This window comes from Aethalodelphis obliquidens, unplaced genomic scaffold, assembly GCF_003676395.1.
Source record: "Aethalodelphis obliquidens isolate GAN/ISIS:26980383/991018 unplaced genomic scaffold, ASM367639v1 scaffold34, whole genome shotgun sequence".
NCBI lineage: Eukaryota > Metazoa > Chordata > Mammalia > Artiodactyla > Delphinidae > Aethalodelphis > Aethalodelphis obliquidens.
The window spans coordinates 21292645-21318944 of record NW_020837978.1 but is presented as its reverse complement, the minus strand read 5'-3'; the positions used below and the strand labels follow the sequence as shown (position 1 = coordinate 21318944).

The window sequence follows — 26300 nt, the reverse complement described above, 5'->3', positions numbered from 1 at the left end:
CATAGTATAAGTGCTAACACTGGATAATGTTGCTAATCTGTCCTGATCATTTGTGTAGAAAATACACCTGCATCAGATGCAAAAGACCGAAGAAGATCTTTCTTAAAGTAAAATGAAGATACCGCTTCTGTGGAGAAGACCATCTCCACTGTTAGACAACTAATCAGAAGTCATGGTGGTATTGGATTTTAAGCTCTGGGAAGATGAGGAAGGTATCATGTGTGGCTTTGGGACCATTATATTGGTAGTTCTCAATAAACATTTGTCAAATCAGGGGACAATATTCGAGGTAACTTTCTGAAATGTATCCAAATTCCATGTGACATTCTTTTGCCCTGCACGTGCCCAGCAGTATCACCTGGAAGTCTAAGTAAAATCTGGCAACATACCTGCAGGTGGTCACTCGTTTCACTTCTTGAAGTTTTCACGGTATCGTATGGATATTATATCTCACTTCTTCCAACTTCAATATAAGAACAAAACTGGCTATTTTAAAATATCAGTTGAATAAATGACATGTGATATAAGGATTACCTGAAACAATATGAAAAGCAACTGGCAACATGGTTAATTTCCTTATTGAGAGAGATTAGTCTGTTGTTATATATTTTAAAGGAAATAGTTTCAAGGGATGACAAAAGTACTTTTGGCACAGACATTTGGAAATATTTTAAAAATACAAAGCACTGAGTTCCATTTTGGTTAAGTTGTAGGAAGTTGCAAGTGTGTGTCCCTCTCAACCTACTAACTAAAGCAAAGCCATAAGCTTAAGGGGAGTAGATTTTCTGAACCCATCAGGAGCGGAGGATACTAAAGAATCAACATAAACTAAATTCTAGAAAGAGGCCTTCATAGGAGAAAAGAAGCCTCTGGCTGTCCTTATTCCTGGCAGATGGCAGCGGCACAGAGGAGGAAAATCCTGTGAAGACCAGATTAGGAGAAACCAGAAGAAACTTAGACATTTTTAAGGTTTGCTTGTGGGCTTGCTTGACCCAAACAGAATTTCAAGTAGCCAAAACCAGTTCTGATTGTCTCTGATGAGGAGAGTAAGTCAAAAGGGGGTGAGGGAAAAGGCTAGAAAGTGGAAATACCCACTGAGGCACTCTCAAGTTCAAAACATTCTGAAGTTGGGGAGCACGGCAGGAAAACGAAGAGCAAACAGCACTTTGTGTTTCAGCTGCCAACAGCCAGGACTGGAGAGCTGAGAGAAATCTCTCCAAGGCTTACTGAATGGAGAGAGATCTCACAGCCAAAGAAACCTGGGGGAGGACAGGAGAGAAAAGAGAATGCCCAGTCACCCAAACAGCTGACATTCTGGCTGTTAAGCAGAGAGAGGTTTCTCAAGGTTTGGAAATCCGGGAGAGTGGCAGTAAAACACAAAGGGAGGGGGAAAGACTACAGATAAAGTACTGTAGTAAAAAATTTTTTTAATAAAAATAAATAAATACATACAATTAAATTTTAAAAATTGGTTTTTCCACACACTTTCCACCGAATTTTTACTAGAGGACAAAGAAAATGAAGACAGCTACTAGTTCATATGGTGGATGCTGATACAAAGTTAAAGAAATGTACTAAAGATAAGAAATACCATCTTACAGCTTTTTAAACAATTAAAAACAAAATTTATAAATTGCATAATGTAAAACAAGTAAATGCATAGTTAACTTGCCTCATTAAAAGAAATAGCTCTCTTTCGAATAGTCTTTCAAATCTTACTCGATATACTATATATATATAAAACGAGTCAATTAACTTCAGATACAAAAAAAAAAAAAAAAGAGAGAGAGAGAGAGGGTTGTAGGGTCCAACAGAGAAAAGAAAGCAAGCAGAAATTCGCTGCTCTACTGGTCCCTGACATCGTTGACGCCCGCTTGCAGGTGGATCAGGCCAGGCTCAAAAGGGCAAAGGTTTCCCAACTCCTTCCTCTGAGTTGCCTGACCTTGGCTTCAGTTCCCCTACTCCTCTCAGATTCCGGTGTTTCTCCCTGGTCCGGAACAAGGCCCTGACTCCGGACTCGCTGTGGTCTCGACTTCCCTTGTCATAGATTTGGTGATCTGGGGGGCATGGGGAGGGGTCAGAGGTTCAGGAGGGGGGCGGTCTTCACAGTCCTTTTGCCTCAGTCCTCAGCCCTGCACTCGGGCGCCACCAAGTGGCCTATGGCTGACATTGCAGCGTAAGGTCCCTGTCTTACTCCGCTCCGGACGAACGGCTACAGATTTAGCTTAAAGGCGACTGCGGAACCATCCTGAAGCCAAGCGGCTAAAGGCCTCTGGGAAGAGATGACCCGCCCGGTATGACCTCCAAGAGCCGAGAATCCGCACCCCGTGCGCGGAAGCCGAGTCCACCAAGCCCTGCTCTGTGCTCCGTGATCCGCCCGCCACCATCTCAGGCTTGCAGGGGCTTCGCGTTTCCCGAGGCCTTCTGGGAATAGTTTCAAGGAGGTAGTTGCTCCCGGACATTGATATGAGTCTTCCTCGGTCGGTTTGAGAGACTGAGTTTTCCTGGGGAGAAGCACGGTTCATCCGTGCAGGCAACTGGGATTTGTCTCTTCCTTTTTGATAGAAAAAAGAACATTTTTAAAAACATTTTACAAAGACCGCCGACTTTAATTAGGTATATCTTTAAACCATGTAAGTAAAGGCCTGAGCCTCGGGGCGGCCGGTTAGCTCAGTTGGTTAGAGCGTGGTGCTAATAACGCCAAGGTCGCGGGTTCGATCCCCGTACGGGCCAATACCCTTTACGTTCATTTTCTCGTCCCCGTCCTACCTATAGGCCACATGACCGGTGGAAATTGCACCCGTACATCCAATTACAGACAATCCTAATATCACTACCACTGAAAGATTTGATTGTGTGTATTTCTTTTTAAAGAAATAAAGTACCAGAGTCAGGATGGAGAGCTTTTAAAGAAAATTGAATGAGGTAAGGTGGATGTATTTAGGGGAAGAGGAAACTGGGAGAATGAGGAAATGTCTTGCATCATTCTGGAAAAAACTTCAGGCAATAATGCTTTGATATAGTTTATACTTCTGAAATGTAAAAACATCATTCCTCTTCATGGCAAGTTGCTCACTTGGTTAGGGTATTTATTGTTTTTATAATGTCAAGGTCGCTGATTCGATTCCTCTTGAAGTATATGCCTCGTGGTATTTCGGTTTTCTTCTTCTCAATGTGGGAATATCTCAGGCTTGTGGCGTAGCCTCAGACCAGCAACCGCGAATGCTCTGCGGTAAAATGGAGCAATGATGAGACTTTGGGTTATATTTGACCGTTACCTCGGTGCTGCAAGTTAAGAAGCCATTTACAGCTCGTCTAAATTTTTTTCAAACGTTTATCATAAAAGCGTTGGATTTAAGATTTGAATCCAAAATGAAAACGGGGTGCGCAGTGGGGGATAGGAGGGCAAGAGCCCCTGGGGCCGCTGTCAGTCTAAGTACCTCACTCTCCCTGTCTGTCCTTTTCTTCAAGTCTGGCGCCTGGGTCTCCGTGTGCCCAGCACGAGCCTCCTCCTGTTTCTCCCCTCGACCCTTGCACTGTCCCTCAGACTCCCAGCATATTTTTACTCTTTCTCTTGTTTAAATGTATGGGGTTACTTTGAAAACGACATACACGATATCGATTAAATAATGACATAAGTAATGTCTCAAGCACAGTACCAGGGACATAGTGAGTGCTCAATAAATCCAAGAAGGTAAGGCCTTGCTGTGCTTTGGTCAGTGCTGCATCCTTCATGTCAAGTACTGTGACTGGCTCAAAGCCAGCACCTGAAAAAATGTTTTTAATTAATAAAGGGCATCCACTGTTTCATTGCATATTAAATAATATACTTATAGATTTTAAGTATGAGAAGGCCTCGACAGGTTATTGCTAACTTTGAAGATGAAGGCGGCCACCAGCCATGGAATGTGGACATTCACTAGAAACTGAGAATGACCGCTAGCTGACAGCCTTCAAGGAATGGGAAATTCCTAGAGATTTATCAGTACCCACTGTTCATAACATATTTCTATTTGTCAGAGTCCTGGTGTTGTTTTGCCTGATATTAGACAACATCAGTAGAATACAATGAGCCATAATTTCAGTTATCTTTTTAATGTTAACTTGGTACACTTTGAATCTAACATCTAGGCAACTGGCTTTCAATTGAGGATTTACATTACTTACCTGTGAAACCTTATTAATATATAAATGTGTAGGACCTACTCCAGACTTATTGAATCTCTCTGCTTGATATTGTTGATATATTGTTTATATATTCTTATTACATGGTTTGGATATTCATGGCATATTGTGTCTCAGAATTATTATATGTTATGTATCAAGATTTTGTTTCTCTGTAAAGATTATGTTCATTCACATTTATAAATTAGATGCACTGTTTTCTGTCTTCTTTGAAAATATGGTTGATTGTTATGTCTACAGAGATTTTTGCCTAAAATTTATTTTGGAATGGCTCTGTTATTCCTTGCTATTCTTTTTCCAAAATTCCTTGTTAGTGGCATTAGACTTGTTATAAACTCTCATCAGATCTTTAACTCCAGAAAGGCTAGTTAGTAAAATTTGTTATTTAGATTCCAGGCTGATAGGGTCTAAAGTTGTCTCTGGGGATTAATCTTTGCCCTTCCTGGTGGGGGGGGGGACTTTTAAAATGTATTATGTCCTTTGTATGTCCTGCTTTATAGGCAAATAGGGAAAGTGAAGTGAGCTTTTCTTGTATCTGCTTCTTCTCTTTTGTCTTCAGCTCACAATAGTCCTTATGCCAAAGTGGTATATTTTGTGGTGGCATAGTCTGCTACCCTTCATGACTACCTTTTTTGCTCACATTCCTTGGGAAGTAGATGGGGAAGAACTCTATGGATAAACTGAGGAAAATGAAACCAGGTTTCCAGTGAAGTATAAACAGGATTTCAGGCATAGTGCAGGACTATTTCTACTAAAGTGAAAAGACAGTGACTCTGGTGGAACTCCAGTCATAATCTTTGAAATTTCTCTAGATAAAAGGGAAAAGCCCAATGTATAGGCCAGTGCTACACAGTGTACATTTTAGCTATAAACTACAATGTCACTTAAGATTCAAGAAAGTGGTAATCTACTTGTGATTTATTTCCTCAAAATGTCATTGAGCTCCAATTTTCCCCCTGTGCACTCAGTAAGTTCTCCTGATGCACAAACAAATACAGTTCCTAGGGCTGCACAAAACCAAAATGATGAGGGTCTACATTTGACATTGCTCTCTTGTTCTCAAAAATAAAAATGAGTCTGATTCCAACTAAATGTCGTGGCTTATTAATTCTTTGCCTGACACTGATAACCGAACTCCATCATTTAGCTGACTATGTTGGATGTCACAGTTTAAGAGAGCTGAGACTGAACTTCCAAGACAGAATTTGAAATCTTACTCTCTATCAGGTACTGGAAGATAATTTGTGCTCAATTCATATACCAATCATTAGCAAATCCATCACTTTCTATCAATTACAGGAAATTTATTCACTTTTCCCTTCATCACAACTCTTCATATTGTGAAGGTATTATCTGGAAGAAGACTCTCCACAATTGGAATAACAATTCAATACAGACTTACCAGTAATATAAATTCCTCAATGCATCTCCAGCATGTTTAGTGGCAACTACACTGTTGAAATACAAAAACCGAAAGGGAAAGGGAAAGGCCCCGCTGGGATTCGAACCCAGGATCTCCTGTTTACTAGACAGGCGCTTTGACCAGCTAAGCCACAGGGCCCCCTCTCAAACTATGCTTCGGTTATATCACATTTGTAACATTTTCTGTGAAATGTAGCATTTTGCCAGAAACGTACTTGATTTTGTGACAAAGAGAACGCACCTGTATTTCTGAACTATATTTCTACACTAAAGCAGAAACTTCAACATTAAAAAATAAAAATGCATTCTTCAGCGCGAGGTTTTAAAAATTATTTTAAATTGGAGTGAAATTCCTATTTCATGGTGACTATCGCCCTCTAGAGGAAATATTGGATATTGCAACACATTTAAAATTTTTCTCCGTTAATTCATTTTGTCAACAAATGTGGTCACTACTGTATTTCAGGTAGTTTTCTAGGTACTGGAGATAAAGCAGAGAACCAACCAAACGAAAACTTCTTCATCTATAGGATTTGTATTCTAGAAGCAGGGAAATAAAGCAAGTTTTAAAAATTTCTCCCTCCAACCCTCCCCCCCCAAACAACGAGAGATGTAAGCACTAATTCCGCTACCGCAAGGTTAAAGAGCCCACGGTGCTACTTTCTGAGCTAATTCACTGCACATGAGCAAGACTATAATGCTTCCTTCTGTTTTATCTAACCTGGCATAAGAAAGCAAGCAAAGATAAGGACACTCTGATGCACAGGAGATTCTGCTCATTGCACCGTTGAGTTAAAACTGACTTGGTTCCTGTCTTCATAGGTTGTAAAAATGAGTGGAGGATGCAGAGAATTAAAGAGAAAATTAGGGTACAATGTGGTAAATAACTCCCGCAGGATGCCGTGGGAGCCTCTAACTTGGGCAAGATGCAGGGCGCGTCTTAGCAGAGTCACATGACCTCTCTTCTCAGTTTCCAGGTCAGGTTGATGATTGCAGAAGGGGTTGTGGCATGTTGGCCGAATACAGCTTAGCGTAGGGGAAGAATAGATGAGACCACCATTCTGAAATGTTTAAATAACCGCCTTGTGCCTTGTGCTTTATGGGAAAGGACGAGGGCTTATGTATTCACTGAACATCCACAAAATGCAAGACCTTGGAGAAAACAGAAATCACTTAGGAGATCCTGTGACAGATCTACACACCCGATTTCCTCTAGGCACCCATCAGCTCTTCCCTGCCTGTCTAGCCTGTGCCTAATCTACTTGCCCTTTCTTACAACAAGATTTATTCATTCCCTTTGTCCCTATGTCCTGCTGCCATTCCTCTCCTTACATAAACAACTTTTCTAATTTGTTTATTATGTATCACTTTGATCATATATATATTTGCAAAATTGACATTTTTGTTTTGTGCACATATATTATAAATTTATATAAATGATATATATTCTTATGCCTTTAAAAGAACATTGACTTTAAGATCCATCAAAGTTGCTCTGTGTGCACTTAAATCATTGCTTCTAATTGCTATGTAAGATCCCATAATGGGCACTGTATTTCCTCTCTTCTGTCCCAGTGATGCGCTCACAGGTTGCCTCCATTGTCCCCCCACTCCATATAACATCACTTCCTCATCCATCTCCCTTTATGTACTTGTGCGTGTGTATATATATATATATATATATATATATAAATATATATACACACGGATTAGTGTATATATATATGTATACTAATTAATCCCAGCTTATTTTTGTCAGTCTACACTCCCACCAGCACTGCATATCCCTTTATCCCTGCCCAGGCTTAACATTATTCAGCTTTCTACTCTGTAATCTAATATGTGTAGAGTGATACATCTCGTCATTGTTTTCTTTAAAATTTTATTTATGTTTTCTAAAGATTTGAGCATCTGTCTATATGTTTGTTAGTCATTCGAATTGCATCTTATGTACAGTGATACTTTTCTTATCATTTGTCCATATTCGTATAGAGGTTGGTGTATTTTTCATGTTGATATACCTGGGGTACATTGTATATTGTAGTCATTAGTCTATTGTGAATTTTAGACCTTGCAGTATGTCTACTGTTATGTTACCTGTCTGTTGACTTTGACAGAACTTCATGGCAGAGCCTTGATTTTATTAAGGATTTATCGTTTTTTCCCCTACTGGTTTGTACTTTTGAGGTTATGCTTAAAGGGTCTTTCTCTGCTACTAGGTTAAAAAATATTCTCTCTTTTAAAAAGTATAGAGTTTCTTTTTTATGTTTGAGACATGATCTGTCTAAATATCTAGAGAAGTGTACTGGGTTTTTATATGATAGTCTATTGGGGTTGTGTCTTCTAGTGTCCTAAGTTTTGGTTTAGTAAGGGTCTCCAGGATGTGTTGGTGGTCATGTAGCATCCTACACTTCCTTTACTTAGCCTCCTCACGTTTTCATGAAATTATGTATTTAGTAAAATTGTGTGCTTTTTCTGTTAAAATATATGTCTGCAAGGTCAGGGAGAGTCTAACAACCCAGCACAAGTCATAGCACGTAAATAGTAAATTTAATGAAAATAATTGTTTGAATTATGTTTTATGAATTTCCCGTCAAAGAACCTTCCAAAGATTTGTTTTTTGTTTATATTCTTGTAAGCCTGGGCCAATGTTTCATGGACCTATGAGGTCAATCCTAGACTCCCCAGATTGTAAACAAATACTTTTTGGTTTCTTATAAGAAAAGATATGAGAACAAGAATCCTATGTTGCTGTGATTGGTGAGAGGGAAAGTTTTGAACTTAAAGTTTATAAATTGCATATCTGCTTGGGTTCAATCCTTGCTTCTGGCACATGAACTTATTTTCTAATTTGTCCTTTTCGATAAGAACTGGAAACCCCTCACGTTTGTTCCAGAAAACTTATGAGTTTCTCTTTTGTGCTCAGGCTATTTGGTTATTTTTCGCTCTCCTATAATCCTACCCCTTACCTCCAGAGCATAGAAAAAAAATCCAAGTAGGCAGTGTTTAATAGGTACATGGTTGAATCTTTCCACTGTGGTCCTTGCCTACCATCAGTTTGGTATAACCACTCCAAGCCCATCAGTTTTTAAGTAAATTGATTCTAAAGAGAAATGAAAACTGAGAAGACCTTGAACAACTAGGATTATGTGACCTGCAAACAACCTCCTCAGTCTGGTGGCCCTCACCAGTGACTCGATTTCCAAAAGGCTCCCAACTCTTCAACAAGGCTCTGGAAATCAGGGCCCAGAGTTTGAAGGAGATGTGTTGGACCAATATTATATCACAAGGAAGGAGGGAGGGAAGAGAGAGAGATTGTGAACGGGAAGTAAAATTTCTCCTCTATTCTTAGGGTTTCTGGCTGGGCCTGAGAAGTAAGCTAGCATAAAACAGATTAATAGGAGAAAAACATACAAATTTTTATTAAGTTTTACATGTACGTGGGAGCCCTCACAAGAAAAATGAAGACTCAAAGAAGCAATCAGAGCCCAACGCTTATGGACTAGGTTGGACAAACGTTGTGAAAACGTGGCAAGACGAAAGGGTTTGGACTAGGGCAATTATGTGGAAAAGGGACTAGGAAGATAAGGGTTAGTTTAAGGAGGTTTCTTGGTACAGATTTCTCTCTGCTTGGACTCCCCAGTCTCTGGTGATAAGAATGCTTCCTTCCTCTGGTACAGAGAGGGCATATGGGTATTTTATCTCCTGCTTTTGGAAAGAAAAAGGAAGGTAAGAGTGCCCTTCTTGCATCTGCTGTTTTTCAAGTGTCTTTAGCTTAAGATAATCAACATACCAGAGAGGCATATTTTGGGGTGGCATGCTCTGAACCCCTACAATTGAAAACATTTTTTTTGCATCCCATCTTAATGCACAAATATCCCAAGTTTAACTTATGAACAGTCCCCAACTGGCCAGCTCTAACCCAGCTGCAAAAAAAAGGGAGGTCATGTGAGTGCTGCTAACTTCTTTTATAATTCCCTTGAAATAAAGATATGTTTATTCAGCCCCGGTTATTTGCTAGGAACTACAGCAAAAGATGCGTACACACAGGGGTTTTAATTGTTGCACTTCTCCATCTGCAGCACTTCGACAAGTGCTTGGCACATAGCTCAAAATAAATACTCTTTGAGTGACTGGATAAATATAGATTAGTTTAGAAGTGTTCAAAGGGGCACAAATCAAGAATCATGTGTTCACAGATGATGCAACTTGAGGACATATTTCAAGCTTGTGTGTGAGTGAGATGCACTAGAAATGTAATTAAGCTCCAAAAATTCCTGTGTTCCAAGTCATCTATCTTTGAATCAAATAGCTGTATTTTCTGATGTATTTTTCTAGAAACTTTTGTGTCTGGGGACAGGAAGTCTGCACACTCATGGTTCCATAGTGTAGTGGTTAGCACGTCTGCTTTACACGCAGAAGGTCCTGGGTTCGATCCCCAGTGGAACCAACTAGTAAACAACTTTTTTTTTTTTTTTTTTTCTTCCTTTTCCTTCTCTCACTCCAAGGCTAACAAAGTGGGCTTTTCGCTTTCGTTTTTGTTTTTGTAGATTAGGCTTCTGAGAGCTGTTTATGTAACAGAATTGCAGATTCTCTCTCGACTTTTCTTTGGGAGCTCCACTTTCATACACTGCTTAGCTCTCTGAGGCAGTGTGGAGCATCGGGTTGTCACCAAAAAATAGTCTTGTTACTTCTGTTATCTCCAGTCATCATAAAAGTCAAGCAGAAATAGATTTCAATGAGGCCTGAGTGCTGGGGACAATAAACATTTTCTCACCTCAAGAGTGAGAGAGCCTAATCAGCAAGAATTTCTAAAATTGTAAAACTGGGCGGAGGGGCGAGGATCCGATTTTAGGTCAAAAGGGTGTAACCTGGGCCTCAGATTGGGAACAGTGCCAAAGAAATGTGTGGACGGGGCTCAACAGACGCTGACCCCTCCAGCATTTCTCAATTCCTCAGAGGACTCAGGTTTTCTCTCCTAGAAAGTCAGGCTCTCCTAGCTCCTGCCTGGAAGTCTCAGGAAGAAGGCTCCAGGTTTATGCTCCTAAAAGGATAAAACAGAGATCGCTGTCCTGAGAGGCATTTGATGTGTTTGATGGCTGAGGTTCCAGACTAAAGACAAGAGACATCTATGAAAACCTTGACCTTACCCAGTGATCTTCCCAACCCTCTTCGACTCCACTTCCACTCAAAATAAGCAAGCACCGTCCAACGGGTCAGAGCTGGCAATAGACTTTCACATATCCTGCTCTAAACCACGAATAGAAAGTCAGAATCATGATATTTCTGAAGAATGTATTAAAGAAATATAACAAAAACAGAAACAAAAAGCAACTTATGGACAAAGGCTACATAGGTAGAACAATGCTGAGAATAAACCAATATTAATATACTCAGAGAGATGGGAGACAACACTGAATACTGAAATAAAGATAAGTGTATTTATACAAGGAAAGAGGCTTTTGTAAGATAAAAATATATTATCAGAAATGAAAATTTAATAAATAGATCATAAAGTGTGATAATATCCTGGAATATCAAGCAAAAAAGTTAGTGATACAGAGAAAATAATAAGTTTATTAGAGGAAAATTCTAGGATGTGCAATATCTAAGTAGTATTACTTCCTGATATAAAGAATAGGGAAAATGCAAGGATGATAAACCTCAAAAAATTAGGTACATATCACAACACTAAAAAAAATCTAGACAGGCAGGGATCACTGAGTAGTCAGTAAAAAGAATTTTTGAAAAGTCACAGAAAGGATAAATTAACAGAGTAGCTGACTTTTCAAAATTGGCACCAGAAGCTAGATGACAATAAAGCAATGGATTCAAATCTGAAAGAAAATGAAATCCACCCTAGAATCCGATATGAAACCCAAGTATCCATCAAGTATGAGTGTAAAAGAGATATATATACAAATATATTTGTATATTTTCAAATATACACTGCCTTGTACAATTTACCTTCAGTACTTCCTTTCTTGGGATCCATGGGAGGATACGTTCTACCAAAATGAAAGTGTGGGTTAAGAAGTAGGAAGACTTGGGATACAGAAAGTATGAGATGCAAGTGCAACATAGGAGATAAGTGAAGGGATAGTCCAGGATGACGGGAATATCATATATGTGGAGTGTTAAGGGAAGCAAGACCAGACTGTAAGAGTTCAGAAACGTTTGGGGAAGAATTCTTCAAGGAGATGAAGTTGAGAGAAACCTGGATGTGGATAAACACCCTGAAAAGAGATTTAAATAACTGGTGGATGGATTTGGGGTTGAACTAATAAGACCTATTGAAAATTGTGCAAATAAAAATATGATTACTTATTCCATGTGGGAGGAGTAATAATAGTTCGTTATGCTGGTTTAAAATTAGAAAATATGTATAAGGAGTGAAAAGGAATAAATAAGTAATCATTAGTTGCAGATGATATCTACAGAGAAAACTGGAGAATCAATAAATGTTTAAAATCAATAAATGAGTTTAGCACATTTGCTAGATAACTGTTCATAATTTTAATTCAGAAATACATAGAAAATAAGGTTTTAAAAATTATACCTAAGAATAAATCTGACAAATTATGTACAGTACTTTCACAGGGAAAGTTATAAAATATTATGGAAAGATAAAAAACTACCTAAATAAATGCAGTGATACAACATATTAATGAGAGCAAAAGTTCTATAAAATAAAAATACAAAATTTCTTTAAAATTATATATATACAATGAGATTTCAATCAAAATTCCAACAGATTCTAATACTTGGAAGAACTAGAGAGCTTTAGCAAACTAAATTAATTTAAAAGAGAAGAAAAGAATGTTAGTGGTGCTTTCTTTTCTAACGTCAGATGTATTTTAAAGGATAGTGATTAATATGTGTGGTATTTTTGCAGAGATAGATAAATAAACCAATGGAACAGAATAGCACAATATAGAACAAGGCAAATAATGAAACAAATACTTATATAGGAGAATGGAGGTAGAAGGGAGGGAATTGGAAAGAGTGGGTGGAATATTCATGACTCATCTGAGAACACCGGTGTGGTTTAGGCCCAGAACTGATGCAATCCTCCTTTTCAGTGCTTGTACGAGCTTGTCCCATTGTTGTCATGATAACTGTCAACTGTCAAGGTGCTGGTGGGTGTGTCATTTAGCATACTAATGTATTCTAATAAACATATAATGAGGCTCAAGGTCTACTGGAAGTCAAATCTTCCGCCATCTTGCGTGTAGTTGGTTCTAACCAGTTCTTGTATTTTTTTCTCTTTGCAGCTTCCTCCTGAAACTTAGATAAGAGTAGTTGGTTTCTATTCGAGGGAGGGGGAAGGGGTATGATTCTGGGGAAACAGCCTTGGTAACACTATGGCAAACTTTTTTTTTTTTTTTTTTTGCGGTACACGGGCCTCTCACTGTTGTGGCCTCTCCCGTTGCGGAGCACAGGCTCCGGACACGTAGGCTCAGCAGCCATGGCTCACGGGCCCAGCCGCTCCGCGGCAAGTGGGATTCTCCCGGACCGGGGCACGAACCCGTGTGCCCTGCATCAGCAGGCGGACTCTCAACCACTGCGCCACCAGGGAAGCCCTATGGCAAACATTTTGGCAGGCATGGGGCTAATAAATAGCCTAGCTGAAATCTTGAAGTGAACCTTAATTCTGAGGACAGACAAAACTCTTCCAGCCATGGCTGGAATTAGCTTATCACCATCAAAATAGCTGAGGACTGTAGTCACTTTAAGTAGACGCTGAGTTCAGTATCAGTGTTTACATTACTACTACAAAGGCACAGATAGCAATCCTATTTATTTACTTATTTAACAATAACAACAATGGCTTATTTTGTCATGTTTTTGGTTTGTACCTCACAGCTAGTGCCCCATGCATATTATGTCCTTAAATCTTTAGAACAATTGTAGAAAGTGGTAACTCTCATTAACTTCCGTTGAAAGATGAGGAGGATGAGGCACAGAGAAATTAAAAAGCAGACCACGAGTGCCATAGGTAGAGGAGGGCAGTTTTCCCTCTGCAAATGTCATTGGCAGGTTGTGAATGATGTTCCCAACCAATATTCAAGCAATCATAAAAGGACACCTGGAAAATACAAATTTTTAATCTTATAATTCCCCTGGTCAGTTTATATCAGATTTGCTAGTGATGTCATGCAAAGCTACACAATATAACTGTGAACCAGAGAAACTGACATGTCTAGTAGAAATGTATTGGCACTAAGTATCACGTGGTGCATGCCAAGCAAGCTCTCTACTTTCTGAGCAAATCACCAAGTGTAGGTCTCCTGTAACCCATTACTAGCCTGGCACTACAAGTTAATTCTGTGCCAGATTTAGGACCCTAACCCTCTTACCAAGAAGTAGCCTCTGGGCCATAGTACATGCATTTCCGCTACTCAGGCCAATAACTGTTGGAGAGAGTATGTTCTAGAGAATTGAAAGATCAAGATGTTTGTCTCTGTTCTAAATCTGAGTTTCCTCACTCACTGGTGGGAAAAAAAAATTGATAGGAGCCAGTCTGGGTTAATACATACTTGATCCCTGAACTCACCCTTATAAAATTGAGTAGAAATAACACACACAAAAGAGAAAATTGAAGTAGATGTGATCCAGATGAACATGGATGGTCATTGTGAATATTGTTAGACTACTGGGAAGCAGCCTCAAACCTGGGCTGCTGAAGGGATGACACTGAAAATATAAGACATTTCAGCTTAATTACAATATCTCTGAAGCTTTGTTGGGTCGAGTTTCAGAATCCGTGTCAGGTGGACACTTGGGTAAGAAGTGGGGGCTATTTTAGCCCTATGAAGGGAAGGCTTTAGGAAATCGAAGAAGATACCTTCACGCTGAAAATTCTAATAAGCTGCTAAAAATATGAGAAAGAAGACAGAAGACAGTATTTTTTTGAGCACTGAAAATTTATAAGGCCCAGGGAGATGAGGCGCCTGTGTATCTCAGAGCGCTGTGCTATGAGAAGTGAAGTCACCGCTCCTCTGGGGAGCTGCTTCTTTTTAGTCGTCTCACTGTGGTCCCCAGGTAGCATCTACTGCTTTGCTTTCCAGCCACCTCCCCATTTCAGACCAACGCTCTTCCACTCCCACCTTACCCAGTCCACTTGCCTCTTTCTAACTCACTCAAGAAACTGAAGAGGCTAGAGATAGTGGCTATTCTTCTGAGTCATGATCCCACCCCCTAAAAGTTCCTCTAATTTTTCCCAGATTATCAAAGTTTAGTTTCTCAGCACTGACCTAACCACGATACTTATACACCCTACTATATATAAAATAGATAACTAATAAGGACCTACTCTATATACAGCACAGGGAACTCTACTCAATACTCTGTAATGACCTATATGGGAGAAGAATCTTAAAAAGAGTGGATATATGTATATGTATAACTGATTCACTTTGCTGTACAGGAGAAACTAACACAACATTGTAAATCAACTATGCTAAAATAAAAATCAAAAAACAATAAAATGCATCCAAAAGAAGAAAAATAGAAATGTGTGATTCATAATCAGTCCTTTGTGTGCAAGAAAAGATTGCCACAATAAACCGGATCTGCATTTAAACAGTCATTTCATCGTGTTTAAAAGGAAAAGTTTTCTATTTTTATTGTTATTACCTCAACTTCTTCACTGGGACTTCCAGCCAATGCCAACAGGAGTGTTGGACATGGGTACGGCTGGGAAGAGAAGAATTGGAGAAAAAAAAACCAAAAAACAAAAAACATAAAAACCCCCCAAAACCATGGATACTTTCTGTTTGGCTGGCCAGTGGGGGCAGGATGCTGAACATTTGTCTTCAATTTTGCAACGGTTTTAGAGAGGCTGTCTCCATGGCAGTGTTGAAAAAAATCGGTGATGCACATATGAGGAATAAAGATCCTGCTGTGACTCAGATTCGAACTGAGCTTACTGCAGCCACAACGCAGAGTACTAACCACTATATGATCACAGCACAGCACCAGGAAGCATCTGCTTTAGAGCTCTACCTCTGCTCTTTCCTCAGGAACGTCTATTTCTGTCATCTAAAGAAACATGCACTTTGTTTTCCGTCTTTATTTAGAAATGCCTTCTCAGTTTATTGCCCTATTCTGCTCCTCCACTTGCTAATACAGTATGTTGCTCCTGGCAAACAAATCAAAAGGAATAAAATTAAGTTTCACTACATGGAATTTTCCAAACATGATGGCTCCTCTCTGGGGTTGCTAACACTTGCGGACTGACTATTCTCACTTCCACTTCCAGCCCATGCAGGTCTCTTGCTTAGTTTTAAAAAGCGTGGTCCTCAGACCTCCAGTGACAGAATGGAGAGGGTGTTGCTTCGAATTGAACCTTACTGGGTCCCATTTTTGGCCAAACTGGTCAGAATCTCCAGGTGCTTGGCATAGAATCTGACATATCAGGTTCCAAGAGTGAGTTCAAAGGAAGGGATATGGCTCCATCCTGACCCATACACCTGTGAATCTGGCGCGCCCCTGGACTCAGCCTGCCCAACTGAGAAAATGTTCAGTGTCTCAGAGTGCTTACATCTCACTGAAACTTGTTTCTCCCAGTTTTGCCAGTTGCCCGAGGGGGAGAGGGAACAGTACGTCTTGTATGGCCTGGAAGCTCTACGGGCCGCCCGCACCCCGTCACAGACAACTCTGCCTGCGCACTGTAGAGTCAGGGTCCTGGACATGCTCTTTCCTTGGTACAGAATGATTTCCTTTCTTCTCTTTACCTGGTTAAATTCCATTCATGCTTCAGCTCTCCACTGAATTCACTGAGGAAGCTTTTCCTGAGCTCCCCTCTCCACACAACACATTCCTCTCCGTCTAAGTCAAATTTATTTTCTCTGTTCCATGACCCTTTTTAAATTTTTCTGTCAGTGTCCCCATATCAGTTTCTTATGATGTGTTAGTTACTGGAGTTATTTTAAATTAATGTCAGTCTCCTCCCTCCCTCCGTCCCCTCCCCAACTGTGCTCCAAGGGGAGATAACTGTCGTGTTCACTAGTCTATCGCCAGGCTTCCACATTTAGTAAGCTCTTTACGAATATTGCTCGGGCGCACAATGAATGAATGAATGCACAGAAATTCCAGTCCAATCCTTTATGGAGGCAACTTCTCCCAACAGTATGTGGCCAGGCAAATGGCTTTATTGTGTACAGAGGCTGTGGGTAGGAAATATCGTTAGAAAATGAAGGCAAAGGAGTTCAGAATTACCTCAGCAGCTGACCATATAAAGCTTCTCAGCAGAGCCAAAATGATGTCTTTAATTTTCTGAGGTTTTCTTTATCTCCTTTCTTCTAGATCACACAAAGCCACCCTAATTACTGGCAGGTTTGCTGAAGAATTACCTGCTTCCCAGTATTAATTTGATCAGGGAAGAGAGCTAGGGATTTTCTGTCTCAAGGAAATGAGCTCAGTTTAGCTGAAGGAAAGGAAATGCTGCCTGTACAGGGAATGCAGGCTGCTTTTGTCTCAGGCCTGTTTGAGTTGGACTTCTCCTTCCTTTCTTTCCCTCAGGGACTCCCTCTCACCCTATTTAGAAAGCACCCTATTTATGGACACAAGTGCTTTTCTGCATTTTCTGCTGGGGTGTTTTGGCAATTGGACTGATTTGCATGTGCTTCTCTATAAGAAGAGAGAAAAGCCAATCCTGTGTGTTAGTCCTTGGTGTGGCACAGGCCTAGAAAATGGCCTCTCTTCTTGTGCTTTTTATTTTTGAAAGCCTTTCTGAGGATTTTGCCTGACACTTTTACTACAGTGATTCTGAGTAGGATAAGAGACAGGGTGGCCTAATCCAACCTGCTAGCTCTATGTTTATCAATGCCATGGACTTTTCTACTTCCAACTTTCCTAAATTTTCTATTAAAAATAAATTTAAAATTCTCTCTTACTCAGGGGCATAGCTCCAGCAACCCTTCCCTCTCTTTCCTATATTATTTTTAAAAAATCTCTGTAGGGGGAGTTCCCTGATGGTTTAATGGTTAGGACTCCATGCTTTCACTGCCTTGGGCCCAGGTTCAATCCCTGGTTGGGGAACTAAGATGCCATGTGGTGTGGCCAAATAATAATAGTAATAATAATAATAACCACTGTAGGATCTTTTCTACCAGCTTTTATTTCTTTCATCTGAAATGTTCTCTTGCTACCCTTTGAGCTACTAACATTATTATTTCCCCAAAGTGACATGTACCATATCTGGATATGCTCCCCTCACCAGCTATCAGATAGTTTGTAAGCCTGCTGGTTTTCAGTAGGCCCCATTTCCTGCCACTTAGGCTTTATGATGCCTAAGAGTCATTGGTCTGGAGTTATGCATGACAGACAGAAACGCTCTAAGGAGACTCTTGCAAAACTCATGAAGAGTATCACACCTGGGGATTTAGAATAAGGCCAAGTCTTACTCTGATGGCAACTATTATTTATTTGAAAAGTAGCTTCTAGCATCTACTGAGCCATTTTAATTACTGAATGCCTGACAGTGGGACATAAAGCAAATATGCGCCCCAAAATATTCACCAGGAACTGGGTGTCCTATGAGCTACCAAATTATAAAGATGGATATCACAGTAGCATTTCATTTTAAAATGAAATTCTATAGACAAGACCAGATCTGTGATGGTCTGAGCAAGATGTATAATGCTCAGACTCCTGTGCTGTTTCTATTGCTTTGCTACCTCTCCTTCAACTCTTTTTTATAACCTCTTGGTAAACCCCCTATGACCAGTTAACAAAGGATTAACAATCATGGCCGTGTTAGAGCGGCTTTGCAGAGCATTTTAGCACTAGTAGAATTGGATAGCTGTGCGCTACAAGTTATGCTTCCACTTAGAGATGGGAGGTCTTGAGAGAGAGTAGTGAAAAGAAATCCCCCTGTCAGCAGAATATTGGGTGGTACATCTGGTTGTCCACTTCTTATGGTAGGGAATCTGGCCTGATGCAGGAAAAGCGAGTCTATATGTATCTTTACTAATTTATAGACAGTGACTGGTGAGTTATCCAGCTAATCAAGGACATGGAAAACATGACTAGAAAATTATTATCATGAAGGTCTTGTGGAGTGTAATGTACAAGGACACAGTCAGTATATGAGTTACCCCAAAATGACCACCAGAGGGCTTCCACCATGAAGGAGGCTCTTAAGAATGGGGTAGAAATGATGATCTATCCTGTGGATCAGTCAATCTCTTTCCCCAACCGATAAATGATTGCAAAATTGTCCATGTACAAATTTTTCAACATCTCTCTTTAACATTCCTACTCATACCTTAGACCAAAGTGTATAAGACCAGATAGTTAAGAGAAGGCAGTTATGTGTGGGTTCTGTGTTGAGGTAGCTAATATCTTGATTTATAGCTTTATCTCTTACAAATTGAGAATCTGATTGAATAAATTACATTGTGCTTTCTTGTCTTACTCAGTTGGGGCTGCTATGACAAATATTATAGGATGGGTGGCTTAAACAACAAACATTTATTTCTCATAGTTCTGGAATCTGGGAAGTCCAAGAGCAAGGTGCCAACAGATTCCATGTCTGGTGAAGACCTGCTTCCTGGTTTGCAGGTGCTGCCACCTCTCTGTGTGCTCATGTGATTTCTTCTTTGTGGGCTCCAGGAGTGGGTGGGGAGCTCTGGTCTCTTCTTCTTACAAGAGTGCTAATCCCACCATGAGGATTCTACCTTCATGACCTCATCTAAAGCCATTTACCTCCCAAGCCCCCGCCAACAAATACCATCACATTGCGGGGTTAGGATTTCAATATATGAAAGGGGGGCAGGGGGCTCAAACATTCAGTCCCATAGCATTTCTTTTCTAAATTGTAACTGGAACGATACCCACCTCAAGTGCATTCATGTTGCATATGTAGCCCATAAATGGTCTGTACTGAATATCTCTTCCATGTTTTCTTTAAAGCCTCATTCTCTTCTCTTTTGGGGCCTCAACTATTCACTTTGAAGCCTTCATATTATGGTACAAAACTGGAACCCAGGACTGGATAAGTGAAGTGATTACTGGATCTGGAGGACGGAGAAAAGGCCAGTGGAAGATTCTCTCTTATTCCTTATTGTTTTATATCACCTTCCATTTGCAATGATTGTGGCGTCTAAAACTCTTACAGGAGTATATGAAATTAGTAAAGGTTTTTAGAAAGTAAGTTTTCTCATTTCTCTAAAAAGAAAACACATCCCTTTTAAATTCCCGATGAAGGTAAAGAAAGTATGTATGCTAAAGTCAGTTTTACAAATACCATCATAGACATTACTCAACACTGATATTTATATTCATGTTAGTGTATGTCATAGACATGGAAATGCAGTATCCAGATCCCCCACCAAGGAAAGACTTGCTGCCCAACTGCAGAGTGCTCTTAGTAGATAGGCAGCAGCTCTTATCTCCAGGGTTCCCCAGAGTTGCAGATCTCCACCCAACTCAAGGCACGCCCTTCCTCAGGGCAGTCATCAGTGGCAGAAGTAAAGCCTGATCCAGAGACATTTTCACCCAGTGTGGGGCAACTCTGACAGGCAATACAGTCTCCAATGCTCCCCACATGTTTGTCTGGCCTGTATCACAGTTTGACATTCTCTGTCTAATCCTAGTTCCTTCCTCCCTTCACAGATGTTGGTCCCTAATAAACATCTTGCACCCCAAACTCCATCTCAGCATCTGCTTCCAGAGAACTCAACCTACATCACTATATCACCATAATTTTTTTCCTGGGTGTCTTGCATTTTATTATCACTTCATTCGACAGGGCTTCTGCAAGCAAAGACTAGGAGTAGCAAATAAATCCTGTATTGAATTATAAACTATGTTCTCAATCTTTCAGTTTTTGAACCACATAATAAAGTTGATAGTATTATTTAAATTAATTTTTATTGGAGTGTAGTTGCTTTACAATGTTGTGTTAGTTTCTACTGTACAGCAAAGTGAATCATCTGTACGTATATGAATATCCACTCTTTTTTGCATTTCCTTCCCATTTAGGTCACCAGAGCATTAAGTAGAGTTCCCTGAGCTATACTGTAGGTTCTCATTAGTTATCTATTTTATACGTAGTATCAATAGTATATATATGTCAATCCCAATCTCCCAATTCATGACCCCCCCACCCAGTCAATACTGTTTTTATGGTGTCTTTTTTAAAAAGTGGGTTGGATTCCTCAGCTTTTTCTATCTAGCTAATCTGTATTATCAAATTTATTATCTCAGAGATCAGGGTTGCTATTGCTTTTGATTACTTATACACATTAATTTACACACCCGAAGTCCTATATTATGGTGTCCTCCCCCCCACCCCCCTTTAAGTTCAACGCCTAATGGGCCTTCTGGCTGTGCCCAAGAAAAACACATTTTCTGTCCTAAGGCTTTTGCATTTTCAGTTCCCTCTACTTGAAATACTCTTCCTCTAGTATCTGACTGTCTCGTTTTTTTAATTTATGTAGGTCTCTGAGCAAGTAATACTTTTAAGAGGTAATCTCCATTTACCCCCTATCTAAAATGAGTCCCCATAATGCTCTATGGCTTATCTCCTCCCTATGTTTTTCACAGGATGTGTATCATCTTACATATTATATATTCACATGTTTATTTATGGCTCCCTCACCTAGAGTAAATTCCAGGGAGGTAGATTTTCTAGGTTTGAATTGACTGTTGTATCCTGAGTTACTACAAGAGTGCGTTAAATGAACACGAGTCCCAAAGAAATAGGACCAAGGATTTACTAGTATGGGATTAAATAAGTTCTGAATATTTTTAATCGACAAACTCTAGTTCCCATTAGAATTAAATCCTAAAGAAAATGTAAACGGCTGCTGAGTGGAATTTTAAGAATTTCATCATCTGATGAAACTATCCTTTAGTTAGGTCACTTAACCAGGATGCTCTTTCAAAGGACTTTTCTAAACAGTACATTCAGAATTGCTAAGTTTCCTAAAAGTAATCAGTGCATCCGTATTTTGGCTGCCTAAGGACACTGCTTCTAGATAACATTAATTAACTGGACTTCAGGTACTTGCCTATCGGATTCATCTCCCAACTTCTGAACAAGCCTCTCCTGCACATACTAGTCCCTGTGAATCTGCAAGTAGTCCTTTCAGTTCAGACCACGTGCCGAATTGCTATTGGAGTTGCGCTCCACCCCGTCAAGAGAACAGAAGCACTTTATAATCTTATCACTCTAAACACAAGATTGTGTGTACCAGCTTTCTCTTTGACAGTGTAGGTGGCTCTGAAAAGAGCCTTTGTATTTCAGCTTTTCTCACCTTGTTACTTATTTGGTCTTATGATGGCTCTCGGTCTTCTTAGGCAGCAGCACGGCCTGGATGTTGGGCAGGACGCCGCCCTGCGCGATGGTGACTTTGCCGAGCAGCTTGTTGAGCTCCTCGTCATTGCGGATGGCCAACTGCAAGTGGCGCGGGATGATACGCGTCTTCTTGTTGTCGCGGGCCGCGTTGCCTGCCAGCTCCAGGATCTCGGCCGTTAGGTACTCCAGCACCGCCGCCAGGTACACCGGCGCGCCGGCCCCGACCCGCTCGGCGTAGTTACCTTTACGAAGCAGGCGGTGCACTCGGCCCACGGGGAACTGAAGCCCGGCCCGCGAAGACCGGGTCTTAGCCTTAGCGCGAGCCTTACCTCCTTGTTTGCCTCGTCCAGACATAACGACCTCAGCAACGTCACCTCAAGTAGCTACTAAAGAGAAAATGCAAGGACAGCGCTTTTTATAACCCTTATTGGGCGCGAAAAAGAAGGTATGTCATTGGTTAGGATGTGGCTTCATTTTAACCAATGGAAAGGTGAAATTGGGATTCTTGCGTTCTGATTGGGCAGAACTAATTTCTGAAGGTTTCTTGAACAGCCACCAATCAGACATAGGACTTCGACTTACCTTATTTGCATAAGAGGTTCTATATAAATGAGGTACTTTGCGCATTTAGTATTTTTTGTCGCTGTACGTTGCTTGTTTTTACAGATCATGCCTGAGCTGGCGAAGTCCGCTCTGGCCCCGAAGAAAGGCTCTAAGAAGGCGGTGACCAAAGCGCAGAAGAAGGATGGCAAGAAACGGAAGCGCAGCCGCAAGGAGAGCTACTCCGTGTACGTGTACAAGGTGCTGAAGCAGGTCCACCCGGACACTGGCATCTCGTCCAAGGCTATGGGCATCATGAACTCGTTCGTCAACGACATTTTCGAGCGCATCGCGGGCGAGGCGTCGCGCCTGGCGCACTACAACAAGCGCTCGACCATCACGTCCAGGGAGATTCAGACGGCCGTGCGCCTGCTGCTGCCCGGGGAGTTGGCCAAGCACGCCGTGTCCGAGGGTACCAAGGCTGTCACCAAGTACACCAGCGCCAAGTAAATTTGTCAAGTTATTTTTAGATTAACCCCAAAGGCTCTTTTAAGAGCCACTAAGTTGTCAGTATTAGAGCTGAAAATACGAACTCTGAATTTATAAAGTTCTAGCGATAACGTGAGGTATTGAGAATTCCATTGTACTGAATCACACGTACTGTGGTCGTAAATTGCCTCTGAATAGGAGGAAACCAATTATACTACCAAGTGCTTCAGTAACACGGCCCTTAGATCTGGTAAGTTAACACGTGAACACAAAGAGAATCATTCCTGTTTCGGGGGTCTTCTGTGTGAAGTACAGTGGCTTCCTGTTTAAGCCTTAACAGCCTCTGTCACGTGTCCTTTTTTTCTCCACCACTAGTGTTCTAATGTGCATTTATGTGTTAGTAAACTTGGTCTCCAATGACCTCCTAAAATGCAGCCTTTTAACTCAGCAGTTATCTCGTCCAGCCCATTTGGGGTCAGGACAATGCTAGAACTCTGCGCCGCCCTCCCCGCCCCCCCGCACCCCCCACCCTCACCCCCAGCCAGGAGGAACAAAGTCTGCAAGGCAAAGAGAAACATGTCTTCAGAGTAAAGGTATGTAATATGAGGGCTCACAAAAAAGATCTTATGTGGCCAATTTACTAGTTTTTAAAAAACATACGGCTAGAGAAACAAGTAACAGATGGGTGGTAAAATGGGGAAAAATAAGGTCATATCCCTCACCCGACATTAAGAAATATAAAGGACTGGAGGGAGATTTTAGAGTTGAGCCTGAGTCCAGGCCTCTGGTCTCATAAAACTCAGGCCTCCAGACAAATCCAACCCGCAGCCGAGAAGCTAGTTGGAGGCCCCACCCGTGCCCGGGGGAATCTTGCCCCGCGATCACTACTGTGCTCAGTCCATTTCCCACACCCTAGAGTTAACTATGTGAACTGTCTTGAGCGATCCACTTTAAATGGTTTAAGACACCAGCGTACAGACGGATTACTTTAGCCCTTTCCTTGAAAACGTGGGGGCCCTAAAAAGGGCCTTTTTAATAAACTAACAGGATCAAACTTTTTTCTTTTAGCCGCCGAAGCCGTAGAGGGTGCGTCCTTGGCGCTTGAGCGCGTACACTACGTCCATGGCCGTGACCGTCTTGCGCTTGGCGTGCTCGGTGTAGGTGACGGCGTCCCGGATCACGTTCTCCAAGAACACCTTCAGCACCCCACGGGTCTCCTCGTAGATGAGACCAGAGATGCGCTTGACACCTCCACGCCGGGCCAGGCGGCGGATGGCGGGCTTGGTGATGCCCTGGATATTATCGCGCAGAACTTTGCGGTGGCGCTTGGCGCCCCCTTTCCCCAAACCTTTCCCCCCCTTACCACGTCCGGACATTCTCAGGAAATGAACAGAAAACTGCACTCAACTTGTCGCAGCTCCTTTTAAAAAGTAACCTCTGCGGACCAGAGTGAAAACCAAAAGAGCTGTGGCGGGAATCCCTCTGGGTTGGGGGAGGGGACCTAAAGACCTATAGGAACAAGCCGGCCGTACTACTCCCGTTTGTTCTCTTTCAGTTAATTCTTTTGATTCCTCAAGACCTAGGCTATTTTTCTCCCCTTTTCCCATTTAATTTGTTTCGCTCCTCATCCTCGTTAAGCAACAAAACTTTAACATTGTAGATGATACATAAAATAGCACAGAGAAGAAAATATTCTGCTTTTATCTCTACCTATATACATGTGTCTTCTTTCTCTACCAGTATTTGCATACGGTTAATACCATTTTGTGAAGTTTTTCTCCTAATATATGGGGGAAATATACTACCTAGAAATAGAGCAAGATGGGCTAATAAAATAGAGAATTTCAAGATCTTCCAGGTATATTGCTAAATTCTCTTCCACCAAATGTGTGTCAATTTCCATTTTTAATATAAATTCCTATTATTATTTTACTGATAATGGGTAGAATCATTAAAAAAATTTAACTCTATAATAATCCAGATTTGGTTTCTTGTATAGAGAATTAACTTTTAAAAAATTAACCAGCTGGCTCATCAGTATAACATAGTAAATATTTTCTCCACTTATTTGAGGAACTTAATTGATCGTTTATTGAATATTTCACTTAAAATTATTTCTTGAGTTTTTATTCTGCTGATCAGTCTATGTATAGTGCTCTAGCATTTAATTATTTGTAATGTTGAAAAATAAGTATTTGCCAGTGAATTCATACCTCATAATTATTTATTTCAAATTAATTTCTACTATTATAGAAAAATAAATCATTTTATCTAGCTGCAACAAAGTAGTTATTTTAGTACTCTTAACTGTATTAAATCTATACAATTTATTAGGGTAAATTTGTTATTTTTGAAGTACTGTGTCCTCCTAACCTGCAAAATACTGAATCTGGGTCTTTAAATGTCTCAGTAGATTTTTTTTCTAGGTAACATATAATTAAAATTTTTTTTAACTTTCATTAATTAGAAGAGCAGTTAATTTGTCATTAGTGAACAAGTAGAAAATTCAAATGCAGAGAAAAGAAAGTCTATCTTTGTCTTTCTAAGAAAGCCTTTATTAAACGAATGATTATATATTTCAAACATTCTTGGATGTATATACTTAATTTAAAAAATATATACTATTTTACTATTGCTTAAATTCTGAGAAATTTTAATCCCTTCTTTCAGCATTAGCATATAATCCCATTGTTATTCAATGATTTTCTTTCACTTTCCTTTATTTCAATGAGAGTTACTTTTAGCAAGGTTGCAATACAGTATTTTCAAAGTACTCCTATAAACTATAAATTTCATAAAATAAATAAAAACCTTTGCAAAAACGAAACTGATTCAACCAACAGGAACAAAATTCAGTATATGTTACAGAGATGGGTATATATCCAGCATAATTAAACAAGTTAATTTAAGGGCAAATACAAGTTGAAAATAAGAGGCTTAATTCTCCTCGAGGGTCCCTTTCCTTTCCTTTTTCTCTTTCAAAATTTCTTTCTCTGTCCTTTCCAAATGTATGTAAAATGGCTAAAAAAGCCCTTTGCCAGCCTCTTAACTCAGGAAAGTTTCCTCAAGGAGCTTAGAGTCCTCTCTTTAATCATCAAGGAAAATAGTACTCTTTTTCCCAGTTTCCTGACTCCAGATTGCAAAACCTACCTAATGTAATGGGTAGTATCTACTTACCTATATAAAAGAGTGAGATTTTTTTCTCTATCTTTGCAATCTCTTTAAAAGATTGCCCGTGTAGAGCATAATATTTTGAATAAGCATTAAGCTTATTCAATAATAAACTTTCTCTTCTTTTGTTTTACATTATATTTCCCCAACATTAGTTAACTGGAATATATTTTACAGACCCTTC

At 40.3% G+C, this 26300-nt stretch overlaps 3 protein-coding genes and 3 non-coding genes across 7 annotated transcripts; 3 read left to right on the top strand and 3 right to left on the bottom strand.

The window, feature by feature from the left end:
* Window positions 1–900: 900 nt before the first annotated feature.
* On the bottom strand, window positions 901–22296 carry LOC113631872 (histone H2A type 1-J). 2 transcript variants are annotated; one of them, XR_003437588.1, is made up of 3 exons: window positions 21876–22296; window positions 19453–19631; window positions 16702–16778 (listed from the first exon to the last, which is right to left on the bottom strand). XR_003437588.1 is itself a non-coding variant. In XM_027128614.1 (2 exons), exon 1 carries the CDS (start codon window positions 22268–22270, stop codon window positions 21884–21886), a length of 387 nt encoding a protein of 128 aa, XP_026984415.1. In that variant the 5' UTR covers window positions 22271–22296; the 3' UTR covers window positions 901–3227; window positions 21876–21883. The 2 variants fall into 2 exon arrangements, 1 of the variants encoding a protein (XP_026984415.1); XM_027128614.1 differs by lacking the exons at window positions 16702–16778; window positions 19453–19631 and adding an exon at window positions 901–3227.
* On the top strand, window positions 2660–2733 carry TRNAI-AAU (transfer RNA isoleucine (anticodon AAU)). Its single transcript has one exon. It is a non-coding gene; the product is annotated as a tRNA-Ile (tRNA).
* Window positions 5673–5746, bottom strand: TRNAT-AGU (transfer RNA threonine (anticodon AGU)). The gene has a single exon. It is a non-coding gene; the product is annotated as a tRNA-Thr (tRNA).
* TRNAV-UAC (transfer RNA valine (anticodon UAC)) lies at window positions 9985–10057 on the top strand. Its single transcript has one exon. It is a non-coding gene; the product is annotated as a tRNA-Val (tRNA).
* Window positions 22297–22564: 268 nt separating the features above from the next.
* LOC113631854 (histone H2B type 1-K-like) lies at window positions 22565–23917 on the top strand. Its single transcript, XM_027128597.1, has one exon. The coding sequence runs from the start codon at window positions 22586–22588 to the stop codon at window positions 22964–22966; it is 381 nt and encodes a 126-aa protein (XP_026984398.1). The 5' UTR covers window positions 22565–22585; the 3' UTR covers window positions 22967–23917.
* Window positions 23916–25355, bottom strand: LOC113631864 (histone H4). The gene has a single exon (XM_027128607.1). It carries the CDS (start codon window positions 24319–24321, stop codon window positions 24010–24012), a length of 312 nt encoding a protein of 103 aa, XP_026984408.1. The 5' UTR covers window positions 24322–25355; the 3' UTR covers window positions 23916–24009.
* Between the last annotated feature and the right edge of the window lie 945 nt (window positions 25356–26300).